Genomic DNA, 25,066 nt, shown 5'->3' with positions numbered 1-25,066 from the left:
CACACACAAACGCTTATCATAATTTTTAAAATTCAAATCATCTTGTATCCTAAGTATGATATGTTTGGCTGCTTGATACACTTGATACATATGTCTGATCTAACACTGTTGTATTTTTTTGGGGGGGTGATATATGTTCTTAACCAGTTATACTGTAATAATTTGAGACGTGTGTTGATGTTGTTGTTATTGTGCTTGGGTGCACGCTCTCTCCAAGTCTTTGATGGTTAAATCATCAGTTAGGTTTTCTCTTCATGCCTATAGCTTCTGTACAGATGACCCTGAGTACTCAGCTATTATAAGGTTGTATGTCTTTAAGATAATTCCCCTTGCAAAACAATCCCCAGTCATTGCCTTCTCTACTCATGATGTGGGTGGGGTCAAATGCTAACCCCTGATAAAATTTCTTGATTGTAAATAATTGAAAAATTGATCATGGCCTATGTTACATTTATCAGATATTTCCTTGAATGATCTCAGATGTTTTGTGACAGGGTGTACGGATCTCCTGTTTCTGTATTCCTTTTTCAGACCATGATTTGAATCCTCCATCTGAGTATCCGGTGGGGGGAAGAGTGTATTTCCCCGGATTGAACAAAAGGGTGAGAGGGATCCATTCCCCCACCAGATGCGCCTTGACATGGTGCCATACCCTAACCATGTTTCTAACAATTGGATTTTTTTATTTCTTTTTAAGATTTTTTACACTTGTAGAATACAGAACAACTTTTATTTTTTTTGTCTCAGGCCAAAATGCTGGCCACTTATTTTATCGACTGATTTACACTTAGGTATAGGGCCAAAAATGTGCAATTTTTTCATTTACTAGCCCTAACACAGCCTTAATTTGGTGACATTTTATTGAATATTAACCAGGAGTTGTTCCGACTAAAGTTATTCCCAAAGCAAGCAGTGCCAACCTTATTATAGTTTGTGCTTGGAGAGGCTTGTTTTTATGCTGAGCTGTTGTTGAAAGCATTCACACCTTTTCCACACAGATCCTGAAAATTATCAACTTTTGCTAGGTTAAACATCACAGCCTGGTGCAGTCTCTGATCATCTGTAGAGGCCAGATCTAGAACAGTCAGGTGAATGTGGGTCCTTTGTTTTTATCACCTATAGATGTCGGAAGAATACAAACCACCAGGTGGCAGAAGAGAGCCATAACGTTGTTTCATGGCCTTTGTAAGGAGCAGGTGTTCACAGGACAGATGTTAAACTCTGCTGCTCAGGGCGTGTGCATTTTCTGCCTGTTTTAATATTATCATTACTATTTTTTGATTCTCACATCCCCGTACCTTTAGGTCTCTTTTACCACGATTTTAACAGATTGCGCCCTTTGATTGGTGCTCGGATATACTAAACAAAATAACAGAATAACATTGCATTCAAAATATTGAACGACTTAAGATGACTTCACAGCACAGCGTGACCTATTTGTAACACAAATTACAAACTGCTCTGGATATTTGTTAATATGAAGACTCTCTGTTAGGTATGCTGCTCATTGTTACACATCTCATATTTGTTAAAACTGTACTTATGTCAGTGTGTGTATGAGCACAGCATTGGGGATGAGAATCTCAAGCAAAGATGCTTTCAAATTAGGTATTCACCCATTTTTATTTTCTTTACATTTTTTTCGTTATATAAATATTTCAGTATTCAAAAATCACAACACCCCCTTCCCAACACCGTATACATGTGTGTATCCATTTTTTGTCCTGGGTCACCTTTGCCCTGTGGCAGATGGTGTAGGTGAGAGTGCAGTGAGACAGTCAGCTAGACAGCCAGTCAGCAGACCCCAGATGTGTTAAGTGCTTTGGTTTAGTTTGTAAAAGTGGTAGAGTGTCAGGGTGTGCCTGCTCAGAGGCAGTGAAGAGGATAGAGGTCTTGTTTCACACAGGCTTTATAAAATCAGTTGTACTACAGCTGTGGTGAAAGTGGACATTTAATATTTCTTCATGCTGTCAGTAAATCAGAACAGATTCCTGACTGTTCCCGTATTCTAATACAGTCACCCTCAGCACACAGTCATATTGTTTACTGCTTTTTGCTCTTTCTCAGGAGATTTATCTTGTGTAGTGGCACAAAAGTGTTCAGTCTTATCAAATCATGATATTCGATATTCTTGAGATGACGTTTGTAACACCAGAAGGTGAAGTTCATGTTTGTCTTGGGGTCCACTAATAACTTTTCATGTGCCCTGAAATTAAAGAGATTAAAGCGCCCATTCTTTGGGACTGGTTTCCTTACAGATGGGTAATCTTGGCACTCTGTTCTTCATCACTGCCAAATTGGAGAGCAAAATTTTCTGCACAATTTAGTTAAAATAAAAGTTTGTAAGTTACATTATTTAAACACTCAAGTTAAACAGGAAACTTATGCCAAAATGTCTGTAAAGCTTTCTTTTTACCGTGTCACTTCTGAAGAGATCACACTTCAGTGAGCACACTTGCTTTCAGTGCTTGGGCTTCCTTTGCTCAAACCTTTTCCATCTTATGCAACACATTTAAACTACAATGCTCTTTTAGCGTGTTTTTTTCTTGCCAAAATTTAACCTCAAATGATGTTTATTTCATCCGAAATGCTTGGTAAGTAAAGCCAGAGGAGTAAACGTTGAGTTTGGTAAATCGGGAGCGATTTTTTTCCCTCGCACCGATGCCACATGCAGAGTAGGCAGTGAAAACAGAGCCATGGAGCAACTGAGCTGAGTGCAGAGCAGACAGAGGCCAATCTGTTGACTGTAAACACACACACTGTCTGTCTGCTCAGCATAAGAGGCGACAGACGGATCTCTTTCACACACACACGCACACACACTTACAAGGACTGTGCCACTCCAGTATCTGATATTGTACCCTCAGGCAGAAAACCCTGCACACACCTGGCTCACACACACATACACGCAGACACATTAACTGGTCAAGGAGCAGCGTGTATCTACACATAAAGACAAAGACGTCACAGTTTCATGCTGGTGTGTCTAACAAGGCACGTCTGTGTTACACTCACACAAACAGCTGTCTTGCTTTTCTTGGTGACTAAATGTTAATCTGGTGTCTTCATGTTAATGACAATATCCTTATTACAAACGTTTTTACAACACTTAAAGTATAACTATTTGTCGTTTTCTTTCCCATCAGGCTGTTGAAAGAGGGTGTCGACCCAAATCACCGGCACCGTCTGGGATGGACCGCTCTCATGGTGGCTGCCATGAACCGTCAGCACAGGTCTGTGAGTGTGAACAAGTAATGTGTTCCCTGACTGTGAGATGCCCTCCCTGGTGAACATATGTTACAGTAATGTCGTGTTTTTGGTATCATGCAGCTGTCTGCTGGAGTTAGCGTGTGAGCATATGTCATCCGTGTCCCCGCTCCAGTTGTTACAGTAGGTCTACAGAAGTGCAAAAGTGCGACTTTCAGACCGACAGACGGTCTTTACCCAGTCCCCCTTTTCTCTGTCCAGCAAATTAAATTAGCCTCCTGGCCCCCCGAACACACATGACACAGAGAGGGGCCGAGGTTAAGGCCGGGACAAATCCAATTTTCAGTGCTTTTATTTTCCCCATCAGGACTGTGTGGTCACAGTTTTGTTAGGAGGCCTTATGTGTCTGTGAGATGCATAATGTGGTGTTTGAATATGAAAAATAGATGAAAATGAGCTTATGTTAGAACTCAGGGTTACAGTTGCTCCACTGATAAGTTTGTGAAATAGAAATATCTGACAACTAAGGGGGGCACTGAGCCTGGATTGTTACTTCACAATTGTGAGACCATTTAAAGTTGGTCTGAACTTTGCATTTTCTCATTGTCGTGAAAGATTAGATTTTTGATATAATTCAAAGTCATATACTTAATCTGTTAATGAATATATCTAGCCAGATCAGTCCCTCTGAAATCAGAAATGTCTTTTCCAAAGGATAATATCCATAATGCTCCAACAGCAAAACATTTAGACTCAATCTGTAGACCTAAAAAAAAATTAACAAAGTTTTTCTATTTAAATTGAGCCTGTTGATTGTTAAAAACAGTAAAATGTGAAGAGTACCAAAAAGCATCCTTTCCTAGTTTATCTCTGATTGTGGGAACAACAATTTGCACCATGTCTAATCAACAGATGTTGTGAGCTCCATCTTTCAGGGTTAAAAGAGAGGAAAGGTAGAGTTTTGACCTTAGTTGTTTTAATGAAAAATAAACTCATAATAGCGATTATGTACCCAAGTATAACTAACTTTGGATGTTATTGTTATAAATCCTAGTGCACCATGGGTATCCACCATCTATACTGTGAACATCTTGAGAAGAGACAGTTATGAAAAACGTCACCACCATCAAAGATGGGTTAAAAAAAAGGAGATGCCACACATTTCTCTTTTACATCAAATGAAAAGAAGAACTTGTGTTGAAAAGTTGAATCTGAGTAAGAGCTTCATCTTTACTGACTTCATGAGTAGATTACTGAATATGCCACTGACATCAGAGAAAATCTACAAGTATTTAAAAGTAGGAGGAAAGTTTTGTCATTTCAAAGGTAATACTGAAATTCTACATATTTGGCAACGCAAGGCCTCCAACTTTTTTTGCTTGGCAAAGCTTATCCATATTAACTCTAGGTTTTTTCCCATCCCAGAGTAAGTGTTTTATGGCTTTATTATAGCTAATAGTAATTGTTCTGGGATATCCATTGGTATCATTCCAGTAAAGTAATTTATTTGCGGAAATAAAACCGTCTTTATCTTATTAATTTTACCCCATAATATCAAGTGTCACTTGCTCAAGTTTTCAAAACTAGCTTTTATTTTACTCAATAGTGTCTCTATATTAATATTGATCATTTGTTATATATCTGGGCAGAGGTATATCTTTTAATATTTTATTCCTTTTTGGAACCATTAAAGTCAAATTCAGACAGTATATCAGATTTACAGGTTTTAGATACTGGCATAGCTTCTGATATGCTCCAATTAATGTTGTAGCCAGATAATTAAGAATATGTTTCAACAACTTTTAACAGTACAGATACAGAACCGGCTGGATCCTGAGTCAGTACCAGAAAGTCATCTGCATACAGAGACAGTTTATGTTTCCTGCCACCTCCAGTCACTCCCTTAATCCTTGGTTCATCTCTAATTATTGCAGCTAAAGGTTCCAGAAAAATTGTAAATAGCAGTGGACTAAGACTACATCCCTGGCGTGTTGATCTGGATTTACTGAAGAAGAATGAAGAAGTCATACAGTCAGTAAATACTTCAGCCCTGGGATCTGGGTGTAATACTTTTATCTGTCTCCAGAAATTATCCTCAAACCCCAAAGAACATCTTTCACAATACATGTAATTTTGCCCACAGCCCAATTTTTTGTTTATTGTGTGGTATTTGTAGTACACCCAGAGAGTCCCAAGAATATACCTTTAGAAAATCCAAAAGTCATCCAGGGCCTGTACTATGACCTATTTTATTATCATTGCCATATGTGTGGGCCAGGGTGCACACTTACCCCAAAACTTACTCAAACACAAATAATAAATCATCAAATTGGGTCAACTCACCTTCACTGAAGTCTGGTGCATCTTTTGAAATCAAATGTAAAGCAAAGTATTACAGGTGAAAGAAGTTATTAAGCTGATTGGTCTACAGTTAGTTAGGTCTTTTAGATCTTAATCTTTTTTTCGGTATAAGTGATATTATGGCCTTATTGAAGCTTTCAGGCAGTGAACCACATTGGAAGGCAGAAAATGACAATTTTTGAAGAAGTAATTGAATAAAGTTTTTATTTTATTTTACTTAGGCAACTTTCCAGTCATTTATACATTTCACTGTGTCTGTAACAAATTTTCAGAGAGAATAATGTAGTGCTTATAAAATTAAATTAAAGAAATTCATTATATTGGGTAAATCAACTAATAAATAGATACACAAATAAATAAATGGAGGGGGTGCAATTCTGTTTCATTTTATTAACAATAATCAACCAGTGATCTTGGGAAATAGAAAGATTAATCATGAATGAAAAGGTTATTAGTTTTACTGTGCTGACTGTCTGGTCTGAGACTCTTCTTCAGAGACAAACACAAACACCAGATTTGACTCAGTGTGATGTTTGAGCGCCTTTTCGTTTCTGGATGACACGAGCTGAGTGATCATTCCAACATATTTATGTATTTGTTGTGTTTCTGGATATAAATTTGGTTCTGTGTGTCTGTGCCTTTGCACTGCTTGTGTGTGTGTGTGTGTGTGTGTGTGTGAGTGTGTGTGTGCGTGTGTGTGTGTGTGTGTGTGTGTGTGTGTGTGTGTGTGTGTGTGTGTGTGTGTGTGTGTGTGTGTTATGAGTGCTATAACTCAGCGAGGCAGTGACACTCCTCTGTGTTTAATCCCATCTCTAACCCCCCAGTGAGCCGTCACTGCTGCAGGGAAGACAGAACATCAGTTCACACACATCAGTCACACACAGACACTCATACCCACACACACACCAAAGCATAGAAGCATGTGTGAATACACACACACAGACATGGGGAGTTTACCAAATATCTTAGAAGCCAACTGCCTATTACTCAGTCAGACACAACTTTATTTGCAGCGATAAGTGAAAACACAGAGAGCATCACTCACGGTGGAGCTGTAGCCTGTAGCTGGAGTGTCAGCACGCATGTTTATGTTTTCTGTTACAGGAGAGAAAACTATGAGTTTGAACCTCAGTAAAATTTCAGAGGAAGCAGTTTGAAGGTGAAGTGTCCAGTCTCTGTTGTGCTCAGGGGTCGAGGTGCGGCTGTGTGAGGGAATCAAGGGTGTAGCAAAGGGCTGTGTGAAAGAATTACGGATGAGACTCTGGGGGTGTGTGTTTGCTTAGCTTTGATGTGGGGCTAAATCAGGGAGGCGCAGGGCCTGGCCCAGTGTTTGCACTCTTTAACTCACAATGCCCATCTCCATCTCTCTTACCATCGCTCCTTCCCTCCCTCTCCGCATTCACGTGCACAATGAGCGCTCAGCCGAGTGAAACGCCTGTTGACCGTTCCAACCTGTCGGCCCAGCGACACGATGGGAGGAAGAGCGACAAAACGAGGGTGGCTCATCTGGGTAAAGAGAGGGGGTTAGTTTAGATGAGCAGTGAGAGTTAGAGAGTGGGTTTGGTATCAGGATCAGATCTGTTGAAAAATCACCAGAAAGAGCTCTTGATGAAACGTCATCACGAAAAGACACATTTAAACAAGACTGGGACGTGAGGTAGCTTGAATTAGCAGTTGCTATTTTTAGTTAATCATTATTTCTGACATGGTCTTTTCTTCGTTCACTCAAATAACATTGCGACATATTGAGACTGATTAAAAAACAAACATTCACGAGGTACTATGACACATTAGAGCTATAATTATGGCAGGGTGTCCGCAGGGTCTTAAAAAGTATTAAAAGTTGATAAATCTATTTTGGGAAAATTAAGGGCCTTAAAGGTATTAAAACGTCTTAATTGTGGTTATATGAGGTATTAAGTTTCATAGGTATTGAAGCTTTGACCCAAAAAATATCCATGAATATTTATTTTCCTCCTTGCAACTGTCCCCTGATTGGGAAGTTAAACATTCAGCCGATTAAGTTCTAAAATAAAATAGAATTGAAAAGAATAGAGTTACTTTATTATTCCCAAACTGGAACATTGTTGTGTTAACAGCAGAAATCGATGGAGTCAGTAGAAAAATACAAAAAGAAAAAAGAATAAAATAAAAAAAATACATAAAGACTCTAGTTACAATAAAATACAACAATAAGGATTGTGAGCGGTATAAACACCAGCTATAAATAATGTCTTTTCTAGTTTCATAGAGAGAAATTAAATACAACATTAAAGCAAATCACACAATCTCTGGCACATGTCCTCAGTTTTAAAAATGATTAAATAATTTCTCATTTTCTTCAGCAAGTTGGCCTTGAATAACTGCTGTTTCTTGTTGTGGGAGTGTCGATAAACCTGCCTTTAGTTTCATTTGTTCTTTCAAGCTTCATTCCTCCTTAGCTTACATCATTTTTGTAAAAATGTAAACTACAACTGTTAAAAAGTGGATGCCAACAACAACTGAAAGTTGCGAAAAAGTCTTAAAAAGGTATTGAAATCAACCTCAGGATTTTAGCACATACCCTGTATGGGTTGTCGTGGAATTTTTCAAGAACTGTACGCCGCCAAAATGTACATTTCAAAGGTTACAGCAAAATGCACTAAGTAAGAAAGTAAAAACCTGAGCATTGACAATGTAATATAAACTTGACAGTTTGAGCAGCCCTATTGGTCTCCTCATTTGGGATTCCATTTTTAATTATTTTAACATTTTGCAGTAAATTGTAAAATATTTTTGGGGTCATTGGTATCACATTTTGCCCCTCAGATTAATCAGCTGAACTAGAAATGAGCGTAGAGCCCCCCTTCATGGCATCTATCTGACCCCAGGTGTGCACCAGATGAGATGAGGTCAAGTGAGGTCCAGCCTCTGGGGCCAGGTGGTCAGAGACATGAATGGTCAGTTCAGCTCAGGTGTCTATTAAAGCACGGAGAGACGGAAGTGTCTGTTTCCTGTCCCCTCCAGGGCAAAGATGGGAAACCAACACCACCGTGCAGTAACACCAATCACCTGCTGGCATGAGCTGGAAGGTCAAAACCACAAACTGACTGATACCATTTCAGTGTTTTAGTGAGTTAGATCAGCAAACTTTGGCTGTGAGAGTCATGCTCACAAATTTTAACTACATTAATGTAACTTAAAAAAAGTACAGTCTTTTTAAAATCATGGTTTTAATCTTAAATTCCCAGTGAGTAATTGCCAAAAAGAGAATTCATGCAAATGAAGAGATAAACTCTTAAAGTTCTAGTATTTCTTTTTGATACTTTTTTACATTTATGTAGAAAAACAGAACAATCACAAAAACAAGAGGTGAAACATCAAGTTTGAAGAAAAAGGTTTCCAATTAGAGTGCAGTAAAGTTCAATATAGTCACAAAAAGATGGCATCCTTCCCTTTTGAGACAAAATTCATCCATCTTTCCCACTTCTTGGCTCCTTTATAGGCTAGTACACATTATAGGATTCTTCAAACCTACACACATTTAGAGACCACACACTTGATGATAACAAAAGACAGATCACACAAGATCTCTCTCAACTGATCTTATAGTGTGTGGCGTGCACAAACCACACACTAACCGATTCTTAAGCAGAGTTTCAGCTTCTTCATGCTCAATATTCCAAATCTTGCGTAGTAAAATGTGACTACGGTGTAAAAAAATACGACTGACGAACGGGAAAAAGCAATGATGGCTGTTCCTAAATTTCGGTGGGGAAAAAACACAAAAAAAGGAAAAACGATCATGGAAAAGTTGTTGAGACGGCAGGGATATGGGCTGTATGAATAACTGTGCGAGTTGGTGGTGAGTAAAGACTTCACAAGTATTACAGATACATTTCTTACGTCAGTAAGCTGAGTCATTTCGCGCCTCTGTTGGCTTTGCTCCGGTACACTTGACATCACACACTGTACCTGCCCAGCTCCTCTCAGAGTTCATCACACACTACAGGATTTTTAGGCAAAAATATTAATCTATCTACGATCTATTAATGAGGCCTCCCAAGCGGCCCCGACTGGACAATATCACTTTAAACACACCCCACACCACAGGAAAATCACATACAGTGTCATTTGCAGCATCTGACAATCATGCCTTTGCTGGCGTTGCTCGTAAGGTGGAGACCGGGACAAAAATCAGCCTTACTATCCTGTAGTGTATATAAGCCTTAAGTCTCAGAAAAAGTCACTTTTTTATTTTTATATATTCCTGTCACTATTTCCATCCATCCATCCAGGCTGGGGAGCTCAGGTTTAAACCATCTCCTTGTTATACATTCTCTAGAGCAGGGGTGGCCAACCTGTGGCTCGGGAGCCACATGTGTCTCTTTGCCTTTCAGCGTGCGGCTCTTCGATCCATTCATAAGAATATATATGTATAAATAGTTAGGATTAGTGGTGTGCTGATCAATCTAAAATATTGATATACTGATGCCAATGTTGGGTTCAGTGTTGACCAATATTTGGGTGTACAGATTGATACTTAAGTTTCAGTTTCTCTTCTCTAGTATGGATTGAAACACACAAACACAATAAATCTCGCTTTAAAAATTAGGGATGTATTGCTTTTTATTTTATGACATTTTGTTTATGTGTGAGAGGAAGTGAGACCACGTGCGTGACGTGGCTCTCTGTTGTATCACGGTCATTTTTGTGGCTCTTGGTCTCTGACTGGTTGACCACCCCTGTTCTAGATGCTATGAGCAGAATATCACAGAGTTACACGTCTTTTTGCAAAACATGATTTTTCACACATATCAAACCAAAGTGCAGGAGCTTCACATCATAAGGTAACCCATCACCTAAAATCTTTTCTAGAGTAGCACAAACATAAACCTGAAATGACTGAATTTTTGGACACTTCCAAAAAGATGTGGGAGCAATTGGTGTCACCATGTCCACACAGTCTCCAGCATTGTTGATGTGATTGTGATTGTCTGCTTTTAACCAATCAGATTCTTTCGTTCAAATTCTCTCCACTTCTTTGAGCTTGTGGTTGAGAGGAAGTTCCAGCATTTTATGTGATAAAACATACAAAAGTCAAAAATGAGGAGTCAGTGAGTCTCTGAAACACATTTAGCCTAGTTAAGCTATGAAAGTAAAATAATGTTGCAATTTTCAGGTAAAGGTTTTTTAATTCTTTCAGGATTGCATTAGGAAGTGTGTAATTTTAGCTTTTGGCCTAGTCTTTCAAAATGGGAGTTTAACCTAATTAACCTCTGCATGCCTTCACTTTGGCCTCAAATTAGTGCTGCAACTCTCCTCCTAAATGTCCCAAATAAAGTTAGCCACTTGATCATCAGTTGATTAGTAAAACTATAAACTGTTTCCAAGAGCTCATTAGTTTTAGCACTATCCTGTGTAATTAAATCTGCCCCTCTTTCATCTTTTTAGCTGCACTTCCCTCTTTTCATCCATTCCCCCTCCCTCCCCTCTTCCTCTCTGAACTCTTCCTCTCTTTATCCCTCCTTGTTTACCTTTTTCTGATGCCATTAACCCTTTTCAGACCGCCACATTTCTTCACACAGTCCTGCCCAGCCTCGTGTGACCATCTTCAGTTTGGGTTTGTGTGTGTCTGTATGTGTCTCGCAGGATGGACCCATGTGTTTGTAAAAGTGCTTGCAAGGGTGAGAAGAGAGCCCTGTGTGGGTCACGGCCCCCCTGCCACAGGGATACAGTAACAAAAGGAGACCCCCCCATAGTCCTTTATGCCCCCTCAGCAAGGTCAGACACAAAGACCTGGTCAGGCCGTTCTCAGCCCCGCTCTCCCACAGGAACACATATGTTCTGTGGCCATGACACAAACGAGCAAAATCTGATCTGGTTTTAATTTTGTTAACGGGGATGAAGGAGAAACCGGTGCTTAGTCTGCATTTCCTTTTGTGTAAGCAGCATGAAGGAGAATCTTTCCTGTGCTATGATTCTTGACCCCTAGCTGATCAGACTCTGCTCACTGCCTAACAACCATTTGACATCCGGCAGTTTCTCTAAAAAAGGGACAAATATTTTTCAGATCCAGCTTCTCGAACATGAAGATCTAATATCTCAAAATTGGGGATTGTTCGTTGTTGAATTTAACACTGAGGCTGTGTGTGGCTCAGTGTGAGAAATAAAGACAGTCGGACATTTGGGCTGCTTGATGTCTAAACCCAAAGGGGCATGTTTTTCACAGTCTGTTAACTTTGCCAACCATAGTTGCCCTAAAAAAGGCAGTGCTCACTCATCTGTAAAAGATTCTTGAATTCATGACTCTGAAGTATGAAGCTGCAGAGCTGGACCGTCCCCGCTGCTACTCACAGTCCCAGGTTTCCTGACAGCCTATAGACTTCTGGCAGGGTTCACATGTCGGCCATCTCCCTCGCTCTGAAGCAGCACAGGCCGGCTGACAAGCATCTCAGTGTGTGTGATCACGTCTGTGTCTCAATGTCAAAGCCAACGCTCACGTTCATGGTGGCAAATGTAAAGTGTGCTCTGTAGACACAGAGACGGTACCTGGAATGTCCGTTGGGTCACAGTGAGTGGTGTTGCCGAGGTTCTTGTGTTTGTTCTATAAGGCTGTACGCTCCAATGAAGGGCTGCAGGAACACACAAAAACACACACACACACAGACCCCCTTTTCCCTCCAGCAGCGCCGGAAACAGGGCCGACCTTCGCCCCTTCCATGTGTAGATACATCCATGTTAGGAGGAAGACAAGTGTGTGTTTTAGTAGAAAAGACAAGAGAGGGTCTATTGAAAGAAATCAATGTGGGGATGTTGGGATGGAGGTGAATCAGGTGAAAGGGGGGTGAGGGGTTTGATACTAGAATTTGCACGTCAAGAGGAAAGTGTTTTATTAAAGGTTGCTGTTAAGTTTGGATGACATCACTCACTTTGTAATGTGCTGGTTAAACACAGGAGCACATTCAGTGCTGGACTATAGACTGAATAAAACATGGAAGTAACTCCCACAATGTCATCTGTCTGTTCCTGAAACTGTTAAATGAAGCCAATCTGTGGACGCAGCCACATTTGCAATGACCCTGGCTGTGAGTTTCCTTTCTGATTGGACAATCAGACGATCCTAATAACTTCTTAACCGCAGATTTAGAAAAAGAAAATCACTCACTGTACAGTGTGAGCCGATAGTGACATCAGCGTTTTGGACCCAAACCGTTTTTGCAAATATAGGCTGTAAATATGCTTTTTAAAGCTGTACAAGTCCGTTATTTTGCTGGGTGTGTACGTGACTTCTGGTCTTTCTGCAGCCAACCTCAAGTGGATTCTCAATGAACATCAACTTTTAGCACTTCTGCATAGGCTTCATTTTTACTAACTGGATGTTACCCCTTTAGGGATGGGAATCAAAAAACGATTCCTGTTGAGAATTGATAATAAATGTTTCAATCCATTGATATCGTTAGCCTTTGTGCTTAACGATTCCCTTATCAATTCTTTAGATTGTGCCGGAGCCGCCAGACCTTACGTGGACTAGCCTGCTACAGCTATCTTGGCTTAGCAGTTAGATAATGTTTCCAAAGAAAACTCTGATTCAGGATTTTCAGCTTGAAGTTTTACTGAAGAACTGACTTCTGAAAGAAATGTACATTACTCTCTCTTAGGAGATCCATATTCAGTACATTTGAAATGGTATAAATCACCTTATTTACCAAAAATAACAAAACAGCGCAAGCCTGATGCTAACGTATATGGAAAACTGCATTGATATGCTAGCAGTTAGCATCACAGAAACATATCACATCAACTCTCTCTAAAAAATGTCAAAAGCTAACTGTTGAAAGGCTCATGGCTGACTTCATAACTACGGGAAGCTTCCAAACAACTTAAACCATTGTTATAACCACTTTGAGACACTAGATGGCCTACTTGAATTATTAATATATTACAACACAGTACATCAATGTCACATTGTGTGCAATTTTTACGCGTGTCTGTTTAATTATGCCCAGAAATATCCAGACTCAGGGACCAATTACATTTTATTCACTTACAGTATAAACTCAATTAAATGTTGTTGACACAGAAAAGCTGTAAAGCTACTTTTTGTTCCAAGAAAATTCACAACAGGAATTGATAAAGAATCAGATCAATAAGCAGAATCGATAAGGGCATCAGTATTGACAAAATCTTATCAATTCCCATCCCTATACGCCTTGTGCTGGACTCACCCCTCCTAAGCGTTCTGCAGAATGCCGCACGAAGTCATTAAACTATACAACTTCTTATATGTGGTACAGTATTTTCACTTGAGCATGCTGTGGTCGTAGATTTTATCCATGTAGCTGACTCATAAACCTGCTTATTTACTCGTACAGCACAAAGTTGTGAGCATGTGCATATATGTGTGATATATGTTACTACACGTGTATTCATATGTACTTAGCTGTGTGCCCTGTGGTCTCTTTCAGTGTGGTGAAGGTTCTGATAGAAGCTGGTGCTGACCCAAATGCTGGAGATCACTTCAACAACGTTTACGACACCTCGCGGGAGAAAGGCATCCACTCTTTGGAAGGTGAGTGAAAAAAGCATACACACAATGAGCCTGAGTGTGAAAATATCATGTGTTACTATATTACACGTATGAATCCTGAGTGTTGAACCAAATATTGTGAGACGTTATAATTTGCATAACAATTTGCATATATGTACATGTTTCATTTCTTCTGTGTTATTTATTTTCCATGTTCTGTGACAATAAGTCTGTGTTTTATTTGTTTTTCTTAAGAGCTGCACACACAAACAGAAACATAAGATAGCACAGTCACACACACACACACACACACCCACCCCCCCTTCAGTGTGTGTTGGGTTTCTGCCGACATATTTATATGGGATATGTATATTGCAGACATTTATATGGCTGTCAGGTTTGGGTCCACGTGGGGCCGGCGTAGCGTGGGGAAGTGTTTCCCAGACGCACACTGATGGATGGGCTAGGGGGGCCTGTGCGACGCTTTATTGGGTTAGCTATGATTATCCCGCCCTGTCTCTCTTTTTTCTATCACACACACACACACACACTCACTGCAGAGAGACACTGCCAGAAAAAGAGTGGGATGGATAGAGGAAAGACTGATGAAGGAAGGGAGAAAAAGGAGGGAGGCAGCGAGAGGAAGCAAGACCCAGAGAAAGTGAAGCAATAGATGGAATACAGGAGAAGTTAAAGATGGAGGAGAAGGAGGAAGATTTGGATGTTGCAAGGGATGATGGAGAGAGGGAGGGATTGGAGGAAATGGGTGGGATGATGAGGGAGGGAAAGGAAGTCGGGAAATGGATGAGACAAAGTTATTGGGATAGAGGGAGCAGGGAGGGAGGAAGAGGGTGCGAGTGATGAAAGGAATTGATGGGTAGGGAGGAGGAGAGGAAGGAGGTGGAAAAATAAAAATGGATGATGGAAGAGTGGCACAAGATGAGTGCTCTTATGAGAAAGATAAGTAAGGAGAGAATGATAGACTGTGTCGATTATCAGCGAGGAGGAAAGCAAAAAAGACCCTTAAACAATACCAACGTTATTCCTATTGTGTCTGATCGTTGGGCTTAAAGCTCTGAAAATGAAGCTCTGAAGCTAGAAACAGGAGGAACAACGTTGTAGTCTGATGTTCTGTCATAAAAAAACGTACAGAAGTCGTAACACTCTGGAAATGGATTTGATAATAAGGAATAGTTTCTCAATAGCACACACAGCCTACGAATAGAAATGCTCTGGGTGGTCAGACATCTTTTTTTTTTTGCTGTCTGCTCCAGAGAAAGATCAACATAAAGGATCAAACAGAGGAGATAGTTGCATCTGCTAAAAATGCTTTATTCTTCATTTTTTCATACCAGATAGTTTTCAAATATCGTAAAATCTGAACATTTTCCCATGAGGATTGATTTTATGTTTTAATCTTTCTCATCTCACTACCCCCTGCCCTCTTTCCCTCTTTCCCTCCTCACAGTCCTTGTATCCAGAGAGGATGAGTTCAGCAGCAGGCTCAGCAGCAGGGCCGGTTTCCGTGGCTGCACAGCGCTTCACTACGCCACGCTTGCTGATGACCCACGCACAGTCCGCATGCTTCTGGAGGCTGGTACGTCTCATCCCTCAACTCTTGATTTACACCCCGATGGTGCGAGGGGATTCTTGTACAAACACTGAAAAATGAAAAAAGGGTCAGTTTCACACACTCAGCTGTAGTGCTTGGTAGAAGAAGTGCTCTTGGGCTAAACTCTGCTCCTCAAAAATAACACCAGGAGACCCAGCTATGATACATTCTCATGATTGTGATAAGATGAGATTCTAATGAGTAGCCTTTGCTAAAGAGCGTGTGAGTGTTGGTGAGAAAGGGTGAATGCTGACCTGTAGTGAAAATCACTTTAAGTGGTTTGGAGACCATAGCACTGGATAAGTGCAATCCATTAGGTTCATGTTCCTCCTCTGATTTTATTTCACAGAGGAGCTCCATTTGTAAGAATGAAAGAAAGAGGTGAAGAAGATTTTTTTTTAGGGCTCCTGCCTTGATGGAAGTTGTCAACCTCAGTCTCAGCTGTTTGTCCACCAGCAACTTAACAAAATATCTTTGAGATATTTAGACAACAGTTTCCAAATGTTGAACCAAAGAAGCTCAAATTGTCTTTGTGTGTCTGAAATTTCTCTCAAAAAATGTTCACAAGAACGGTTAAGTCATAAATTATATCACATTGTTTTGCTGTAAAGATTTGTTTTTTGGCATTTTAGATAAAAGATTTTCATTGGGGATGCATGATATATCGGTATCAATATCAATATCAGAATTGGCCGATATTGGTCATTTTTTTAACATATCGGAATCGGCTGATGTGTAAAAGTGGGCCAAGATTTACTTATAAGCTGCCGGCCATTTTCTGAGTATCTTGAATGATTTTTCAAGACCCAAATAATATTTTTTTCTATGACTATGTAAACACCAAAACTACCTAAGAAGAGTGGACAAGGAAAACGGGTTAGAAAACAAAGGGAGATATTGAAAATTCGGTTTGCATGATTTTTAGTATTTTTACAATTTGACAATCTCAGATTGTTGTCTTTTTTTTTTTTTTTTTTTTTTTTTTACCAATATCGATATCAGTAAATATAGGTTATCGGCCACAGCAGCAATCTTAATACCGGATATTGGTATCGGCCAAAATTTTTAGACCAGTGTATCCTTAATTTTTAGAACTTTCCCTTTTAATGTATACTTGCCCATCTTGTTTCAGATTCACGTCAGTTTTGCTTTTAAAGATGTACATTTTTGTTTTCTTCGAGGCTCATACCTGAGAATTGTAAAGATATGATGCTTGGAAACCTGTTTTGTTTAGAATTACATGCCGTTAGTTTCATCACAGCACGTTAGACACTCACCGTCGTCTTGGCTTTTCAGACCTAATGGTTTTCATCTTTCCATCAGAGCTGGAGGCAGCGTCCTCTCCCTCGGCGTTAGAAAGCCGCCATGTATCTTCATCTTAACGCTCCCACCCTCGAGTAATATAAACAGTATTACAGAGCTCATTTGAAATTGATCACTTGTTCAACCCCCCTTTGAATTCACCCCAGTTACACTCGCACCTGTCGTTGACTCAGCTCCACACACATACACTCACTCACACACACTCTGGGACCCTCGGGGCAGAAGGGCCCCCTCAGTTTCCAGGCGAGCAGCTCTTAACCAGTCCAGGCCTAGTTGAACTGTGACCTCCCCACAGAACGTGCCCCTGGGGTAACTCTGCGATCACAGGATGTGTGTGCCTTTGTGAGTGTCTGTGTGTGTGTGTGAGAGCATGTCTGTTTTTGTGCACTCAAGCCTCCATTTATTCATTTAAGTATTCATATATTCATCGAGGCTTTTGTCTTTTTAGTCCATCCCAGTTGAAGCGCTCCTCTTTGAGTCATAACCCGGTCATCTGAGGTCGCTGCTTTTTAGACTGATCCAATTTTAATCTGAAAACACTCCATTTTTAAATCAAACACCCAAAGCAACAACATAACACACACTCATGTACACACTTAAACACACACATACAAAGGCTGATATTAATGTCTTGTTTATGTTTATGATGGATGGTGCATCCAAAGCTCGGTCTGCCCGCATCTCCTGTCTCACCCCTGAATCTGTGAGCGCCCTGTACACTTAAACAAATCACTCCTCTTAACTCGATCAAATGTTCTGCAGACGCATTTTTGAATTAAAAAGGTAAGAAATTTCACAAAGCAGAGACATTTGTTTTAAGACAATCTGATTAAAGACGCACTGGGCATCTGCTCGCCCGACTGGGCCGTTGCTGGGTTGGCGCCACTATCACAGCCAATCACAGTCATGACATCACACGCCGTCAACCACAGACACATATTTGTCCATGTGTGCATAAAACCAAGGCCTGTAGGCTATTTTTTTCTATCATGCATGTCTTCTTTATCAATCTTCTTCACAAAAAGTCATATAATCTGGCACAGCTTGAGGACATCATGTGGATTTCTGTGTGTGTGTGTGTCCCTCCCTTCATGTATGTGTATCATCAGTGTGCTTCTGTACAGAGTTTTGTGTGTCCAACACCTTGTTATTTCCCTTGTGTTCGTATCCATCCATGTAACTTTACTAGCCGTGGGTTTTGCTCTTTTGGCCTCAGCCAGCCCTCCACTCAGGTCTCCATCCATCACAGTCTTCAGGCCCACCCTCGGGCCTCTCCTCGGCTCACAGTCCCTCACATTACCTGCAGAGGCTCCCCGCTTCCTCTCCAGGCTCCATATCAGGCCCTCAGCCAGGGGCGGTTAGTAATGGGCAGCTCTGTAGGTGGTAACAGGCCAGAGGAGACACACACATGCTCACAGGCAAAGACAGGCACACACATCACAAAAAAGCAAGGACACACACACACACACACACACACACAGCCACAAAGAGCAGCAGGGGCTCTCTCCCAGCAGCTGCAGTGAAAGAGGGAGGAGGAAATAGGAAAGAGGAGGGGTCTCCTAATAGGCATAACTAAAGCACTCCTAATGAAGGGATCCTGTGTGTGTGTGTGTGTGTGTGTGTGTGTGTGTGTGTGTGTGTGTGTGTGTGTGTGTGTGTGTGTGTGTGTGTGTGTGTGTGTGTGTGTGTGTGTGTGTTTAGTGTTGATCCTGTTATAAAGTGCTATGGCCCAGAGGGTTGGCCTGATATTAAAGCTCTAAATGATGCTATTTATTATGTCCACTGTCTGTGTCTTTTATGTGTGTGTGTGTGTGTGTGTGTGTGTGTGTGTGTGTGTGTGTGTGTGTGTGTGTGTGTGTGTGTGTGTGTGTGTGTGTGTGTGTGTGTGTGTGTGTGTGTGTCTTTAATGTGTGTTTGTGTGTGTGTGTGTGTGTGTGTGTGTGTGTGTTTGTGTTTGGGTGCTTTATTGCTTTCCTCTCACGTTTTTGGTGTGTGTGTGTGTGTGTATTGTTGGCGAGATCGATAGCTTTGTGAGCAGGTCACAAAATTTAGGAGTTTATTGATGATGATCACAGTGATTATTAGTCTCTGTGGTCGGTGCTTGCTGCAGCAGGAACATGCTGCACTTCTATTGATCACTTTGGCTGTTTCATTTTTTCTGATTGGAGCTCAAACACACAGACTGTGGCAAACTTAATACACTCTCTCGACATCTAGTTTGAAAACATCTAGAAATCGTTGGGCATCCAATAAATGATCATTGATGGATTTTGTCATCCTTTGTTGGAATGATGGAGTTTTGTGTCACTTGTTGTCAAATTTGCGCTGAAATCAAAATTGATTCTTGAATAGCTCCAGTTCAGTCTGAGCCAAGCTAGCAAAATGATGAGGTCATCTCAAATGTTAAATTTCTAAAATAAACTTTAAATGTCATCATTTTTAAATCAGTGGTCAAGGCAGGGGAAATATGATTTTAACCTTAGCCAAGTTTCCTCTTGATGAGGCTTTAAGCAGAAATGGCTTTTTATTACACTGAATAATCACAACACCTTAGATTTTTACTGTTTAGAATCTTTAAGTGCCTTCCCCAGGGAAGTTTTGGTCAGTGTACCTTTGATAGCAGGTTCTTGCGTTAAGGAGACATCCCCTTTTTAATTCCCTTATTATTTTGAGTGAAATGTAGGGATGCATGATATTGGATTTTTGCCGATATCCAATATGCCGATATATCGAAACCCCCTTTGGCCGATACGGATAATCACAAGTTTGTTTGTTTTTTTCACTGTAAAGAAAGCTAAGTATATCCTGTACTGGCATTTATATGTTACTCTTATTGTGACGGTCTCATTTGTTTAAGAAACACACATAAAACAAGACAAAAAACATTTGATTTTACCATAAATAAGAAATGTATTATCTTTTTTAAACTCAAAACATTCAGTATTGAAATACAGAAAAATAATTTCTTGAGATCACATGAACTTTAAATGTACAATGCATTTTTAAACAGAACCAAGTTGCATTTGATTATTTTAGAGCTACTGTAACAACCTGGTGACAGACACAGAGCTCTGCAGTGCAAATAAATGAAGTGCTACATTTTATTTAAGGAGCTTATTTTTCAGATGGAAAATAATAATAATCCTAACTGAATAACACCTTATCGGCTGTGACTATCAGCAGAAATTTTCACATCTCCCGATACAGATAAACGTGTTTTTACACTTTTATCAGCCGATACCGATATTGTGCCGATAATATCATGCATCCCTAGTGAAATGTATTTGTTCAAGTCTTAACTTGAAAAATACCCAGTCTCCTCCTTGAGCTTGATTGCTGTTGATAAGAAAACTCATTACAACTTCAGCCACATATCTGTGTGTGTGTTAAGCACAGTCTATATCATTTTGTTTTCTCTTCTTTCCACATTCTTTGTTGATTTTGTGAAAAAATAAACTTATTTTATTTTGCCTGGAAAGGAAAGACATGATGAAACACTTGATGCACTGGTGTATGTTGAGGCACGTGTGTATGTGACTCTTGTTGACTGTGGTGGCACAGGTCAGGGCAGAAGGCTCTGCTAACCATCCTCACTGACAAGCCCACCGCTGTCCTGCCATGACACACTTCACCTATAGTCACATCATGTTTCCCCTTCATTTCAAACTCTGACCCCTCTGTTTAACTAAATCCTTCCTCCGTTTGACCCTCCTGTTGTGTGGCAGCGTGTGCCCATTCACACCAGAAACCTCCAACCTGCAACAACCTGCAGTGTGTGTATAGATTTTATAATAATGCAGGGGGCTGATGTACGGGTGTCGGGGTCAGTTGTGTTATTGGCACGCGTTGCAGATATGAAACCCCCTGCAGGGTCACTGCATGACTCTTCTGCTTTACTGCAGTGACCCCTGAACCCACATGACCCCTCACCCCTAGCCTCACCCACTCCATCGATGCCTTTGTCTCCCACTGAGATGCTCTGTGCGGTTTCTTGCCACACTTATAGCAAAAAGGACACAAAGCCTTTATGTATGAATTGTCTATTTGCTTCCATACAGGTGCAAACCCTTTGCAGACCAACGGTTTGGGACACACTGCGCGGGCCTATGCTAAGGAGGGGGACGTGGGCACAGTTCTAAAGGAATGGGAGGGGAAGGTATGGCACACTAACGACACCCATACAGACGAGCCATACTTCTGTTTCTCCTCTTTTTTCCATGATTGGTCCCTATTTCTCTAATGTTTAGTCACCCCAGTCATTTCCTGGGGCCTGGACTGGATGACTCAGCAGACTCACTCTGCACACACATCTGTGTAATTTATTTGGTCTTGTACACACAGACACTGTCTCCCTAGGAGGGCTGTGTCAGGCTGTTGACTGACTGACAGGTGCTATTGAGGATCAGAGTTATGAAAGCTGGTTGGGTTAACTGTGATTAATAACCACTGAGAAGACGAATTTGGTGTATAACTGCTTAAGAAATTATTAAATGAACCAAGATAAAGGGGTATTATTATTGTTATTATTAGGGCTGGGCAACGCTTAAAACTTTTAAATGTAATTAATCGCATGATTTCCCTGATTAATCATAATTAATCGCATTGTGAAAGTGCCATAACATCTGTCATGCAGACACTAAATCAGTACTTGTTATACAGTAATAGTTAAATCACATATTTAGTGCAAATCAAATTTACAAAATGTAAATACAAAATTAAAGCTTATTGTCACTGTCAGGGCATCAAAGTGATACTCCGGGATGAAACAAGTTGGGTCCTATAACAAGGTTTAGGGCAGAAATTACCCCTACAGCAGTGATTTGTGCAGCAGAAGCCCAGGGCGCACGCACCAAACACCCCCTCCCTGCTCCTCTGCCGGTTTCCTCTGCACTCAGACAGGGCCATATTTTACTTGACCAAAAACACAAATAAACGGAGTCCCACCGAAAAACTCTGATATCAGTCTGCATTCACGCTTTATTTAGAGAACTTTCAGCGTGTAACTTTCACACAAAAACACTGCTAAATAAGGCTCTAGTTCTCATCGTGTCTCTTCGTCCTGACAGACTACCTGCGTTTGTTTATATCTGGCACGCCGTGCACGCGGACTGATACACTAAGCGGCGAGCGCCTTTAAGTTCCGTGGCGTTGCCCCTCTTCTCCATGCTTGTTTTGGTTACTCATCGTGTTTTTCCGCCAATTTCACTTCCGGTTCCACCGCGGTCAGCAACAGACATTTACAAAATAAAAGCATGTGAGCAACATGCACTAATGTGCGATAAAATATTCAACGGCGTCAATAGATTAATAACACGTTAACTTGCCCAGCACTAGTTATTATTATTGTTATTATTATTGCCAGATGTTTTCTTGGCTACTTGGAATTTTCTGGTGCAATTACAATTGTTGGACAGTGATGCTGAATCAGCGGAGTGACAGCTTTGCCAGTTTCTTGAATAAAACCTGAGTTGCCGTAGTCATCTAGCAGCTTGACAGGAGGCCAGAGCTAAGCAAGATGGAGGGAGAGAATAAAGGGCCAGCCTTTACTGCTGGGTGGAAAACTGGAGCCAGACGAGACAAAGAGGAGAGGATGAATGAGGCATAGGGAGCATGTGAAAAAGAGAGAGGTAGAAAGTTAGGGGGGGTGAAGGAAAGATGCAGAAAGAAAAATGAATCCAGGTGAAAATGTTTGTGAGTAATGGAAAAAGGTTGGGTAAAGAGTAAAGCAGAGGGTTTTACATGACATCATAATTTAAGTCTGTTATTCTGCAACTATCCAAGTAACAAATAGCCCTATCACTGTCTTTGATCTTCAGCTGAACTTACTTTATTTTATGTTCCCTTAAACGAGGTTGGAGAAGATGCTTTGAAAATTGAAGAAGCAACTAAATGACACTACCGTGACTGTACAGCAGGGTTAGCTTACCCTAATATAGCGGTAAAGCCCTTCCTGTTGTCATTTTAGAATGTTTTAGTAAAGGTGACAATAAAGGTGACATGTTTTTTTTTTCTAGATCTGTCTCCTCTCATCCTGAGTCTTTGATTCATTGACTGTCTCGTCTGTTTTTTTTGTTTCTCTTCTCTAGTTCCAGGAGGCGCAGGCTCGGCGGGAGGCGGAGGAGAGGAGGAGGTTCCCCCTGGAGAGGAGGCTGAAGGAGCATATCATCGGTCAGGAGGGTGCCATCAACACTGTGGCCTCAGGTAAACACACACACATACACACACAGGTTAACGGGCACATGTATCGCATAAGATCCAAAGTAACAAACATGTAAAGACCATCGAGCAACAAAACACGCAGCCCTGTCCTCCTTTGCCTTTCTTTTTTCCCTGCTCTCCTCCTTTTTCTCCCTCTGACTCTCCTCCCTTCCTCCTGCAGTAGGCGGGTTCAGACAGACCGGCGGAGGCTGTAATTGGTTAATTGTGATGAATGAGCTGTCTGTCAGGCATACACAGGTGCTGTGTTTGTGTGTGAGTGTGTGTGTGCCTGACAGCTGATGAGGCCAGGCCTGGAGCCACCAGTTAACACGATTACAGAGAGAGGAGACATACTACAGACCCCCCTTACCCCCCCACTCCCTTCTCTTCCTCCTCCTGCTTCCTCCTTTCCATTTCTCTTCTTCTCTCTGCTCAGCTTCTCTACCTCCGTCTTTCTTTCACTTGAAGGCCACCACCTTTAGCATCCTCACAGCCTCGTCCCACCGGGCTCGTCCACCTGCCTTCATCTGAAACTCAAAGAGTCAGGGATGGACAGGTGAAAGACAAAGTGATGGAGACAGGGAGAGAAGAAACCAATGAGACAGGGGTAAAACAAACAGAGGCATTGGAGGACAGAAAAGAGACATGGATGCTGATGGGAGACGATAGCAGAGAAGTTGCTAAGAAGCCGAGAGCTCGGAGCATTGACAGAAAGACGGAGAGAGCCAGTGTAATGCATGAGGAAGAGGAGGGAGGATGAGTTAGAGCACAATAACACAGCAGACAGTTAAGAGCTGATATTACACCAGGCATCCATGGAGGCCCTGTATTGATCCGCAGATGAGAGCGTGTGTGTGTGTGTGTGTGTGTTTAGATTCTGCAGTAAAGAAAGAGGCTGTGTGATATTTTTATGATCTCAGACAGATTTGTGAAAATAATCAACTCACTCCCAAAACAGATATTATAATGTGTAATGTTCCTGTGAGAGCACACACTGCAGAGCCAGACCAACAGGAGCAGTACTCCGTATTTCTCAACATGAGAAATTATAACTGTGTGAGTTAAAATAATCAGACCGTCAATCAAAGCGCAAAGAACATTGAGGAGCAGTTTGGAGTGTGGCTGTGGTTTCTCTGTGAGTCAAAGAAGAAAGAGAGGGTCGTGAGACTTGTTGTCTTTGGAAGGGTGATGAATGATTGTTGTTATCATGGCAAATTGTCCTGAAAGCCATAGACGACATCACCACAGTGATAAAAAACAACAGCTTATCGATTTCTGAGAAGTATTACAGTGCATATATCACACACACAATCACACACTGAAACTGAGCAAGAGAGCCCGCTGAAGGAAGGATCCAAAGAAGTAAAAACTGTATCCATCGTTAAACACTGTCCGTCTGTCCGTCTGTCCGTCTGTCCTTGTATTTAATGATTGAACTCGTGCGCAGAGATCAGCTGAAGAGTCAGAGAGGAAGTAGAGGGTCAGATATGAGGAGATGGACCAGGATGGCGAGAGGAAGCATTAGATAAGGAGACAACAAATGAGAAAAGGATATAGAGATAAAGAGGAGGGAGCTGTATGTGAGCAGATTATGTCATAGAAGGAGTCATAAACACAACAACCTACTTTAACATCCTGTGTGATGTGCACTTTTTACCGCAACATCATTTCCACTTCTTTCGTAAAATTGAGAATTAAAATCTGAGCAGTTTTTGCGGCCAGCCTCAAACCAAAACGTCACCTGTAGTTTTTCGTTTTTGAGCAGAGGCTTTATATTGTCATCTGAATGAACCTATCTTCTCTTTCTTTATGTTTCCTTTCTCAGTTTGCTGTTTAAAAAAGGGCTGGGATGATAC

The 25,066-nt window shown here is 41.0% G+C and overlaps 1 protein-coding gene across 1 annotated transcript in view; it reads left to right on the top strand.

Annotated features, from left to right (window-relative positions):
• The window catches only part of clpb (ClpB family mitochondrial disaggregase), a 37,457-nt gene that overhangs the window by 1,001 nt on the left and 11,390 nt on the right, over window positions 1-25,066 (top strand). The window contains exons 3-7 of the mRNA XM_074679013.1: window positions 3,147-3,233; window positions 14,016-14,119; window positions 15,546-15,674; window positions 21,071-21,168; window positions 23,099-23,213. Of these exons, the coding sequence (XP_074535114.1) occupies window positions 3,147-3,233; window positions 14,016-14,119; window positions 15,546-15,674; window positions 21,071-21,168; window positions 23,099-23,213 (533 nt within the window). The remainder of the gene's footprint in view (window positions 1-3,146; window positions 3,234-14,015; window positions 14,120-15,545; window positions 15,675-21,070; window positions 21,169-23,098; window positions 23,214-25,066) is intronic.

The sequence above is a fragment of the Halichoeres trimaculatus genome, unplaced genomic scaffold (genome assembly GCF_033239565.1).
Source record: "Halichoeres trimaculatus isolate MK-OKI-2021-1 unplaced genomic scaffold, fHalTri1.1 fHalTri1_scaffold_9, whole genome shotgun sequence".
NCBI classification, from domain to species: Eukaryota; Metazoa; Chordata; class Actinopteri; order Labriformes; family Labridae; genus Halichoeres; species Halichoeres trimaculatus.
Note: the sequence above shows the minus strand (reverse complement) of the source record. Positions and strands in the feature narration are given on the sequence as shown.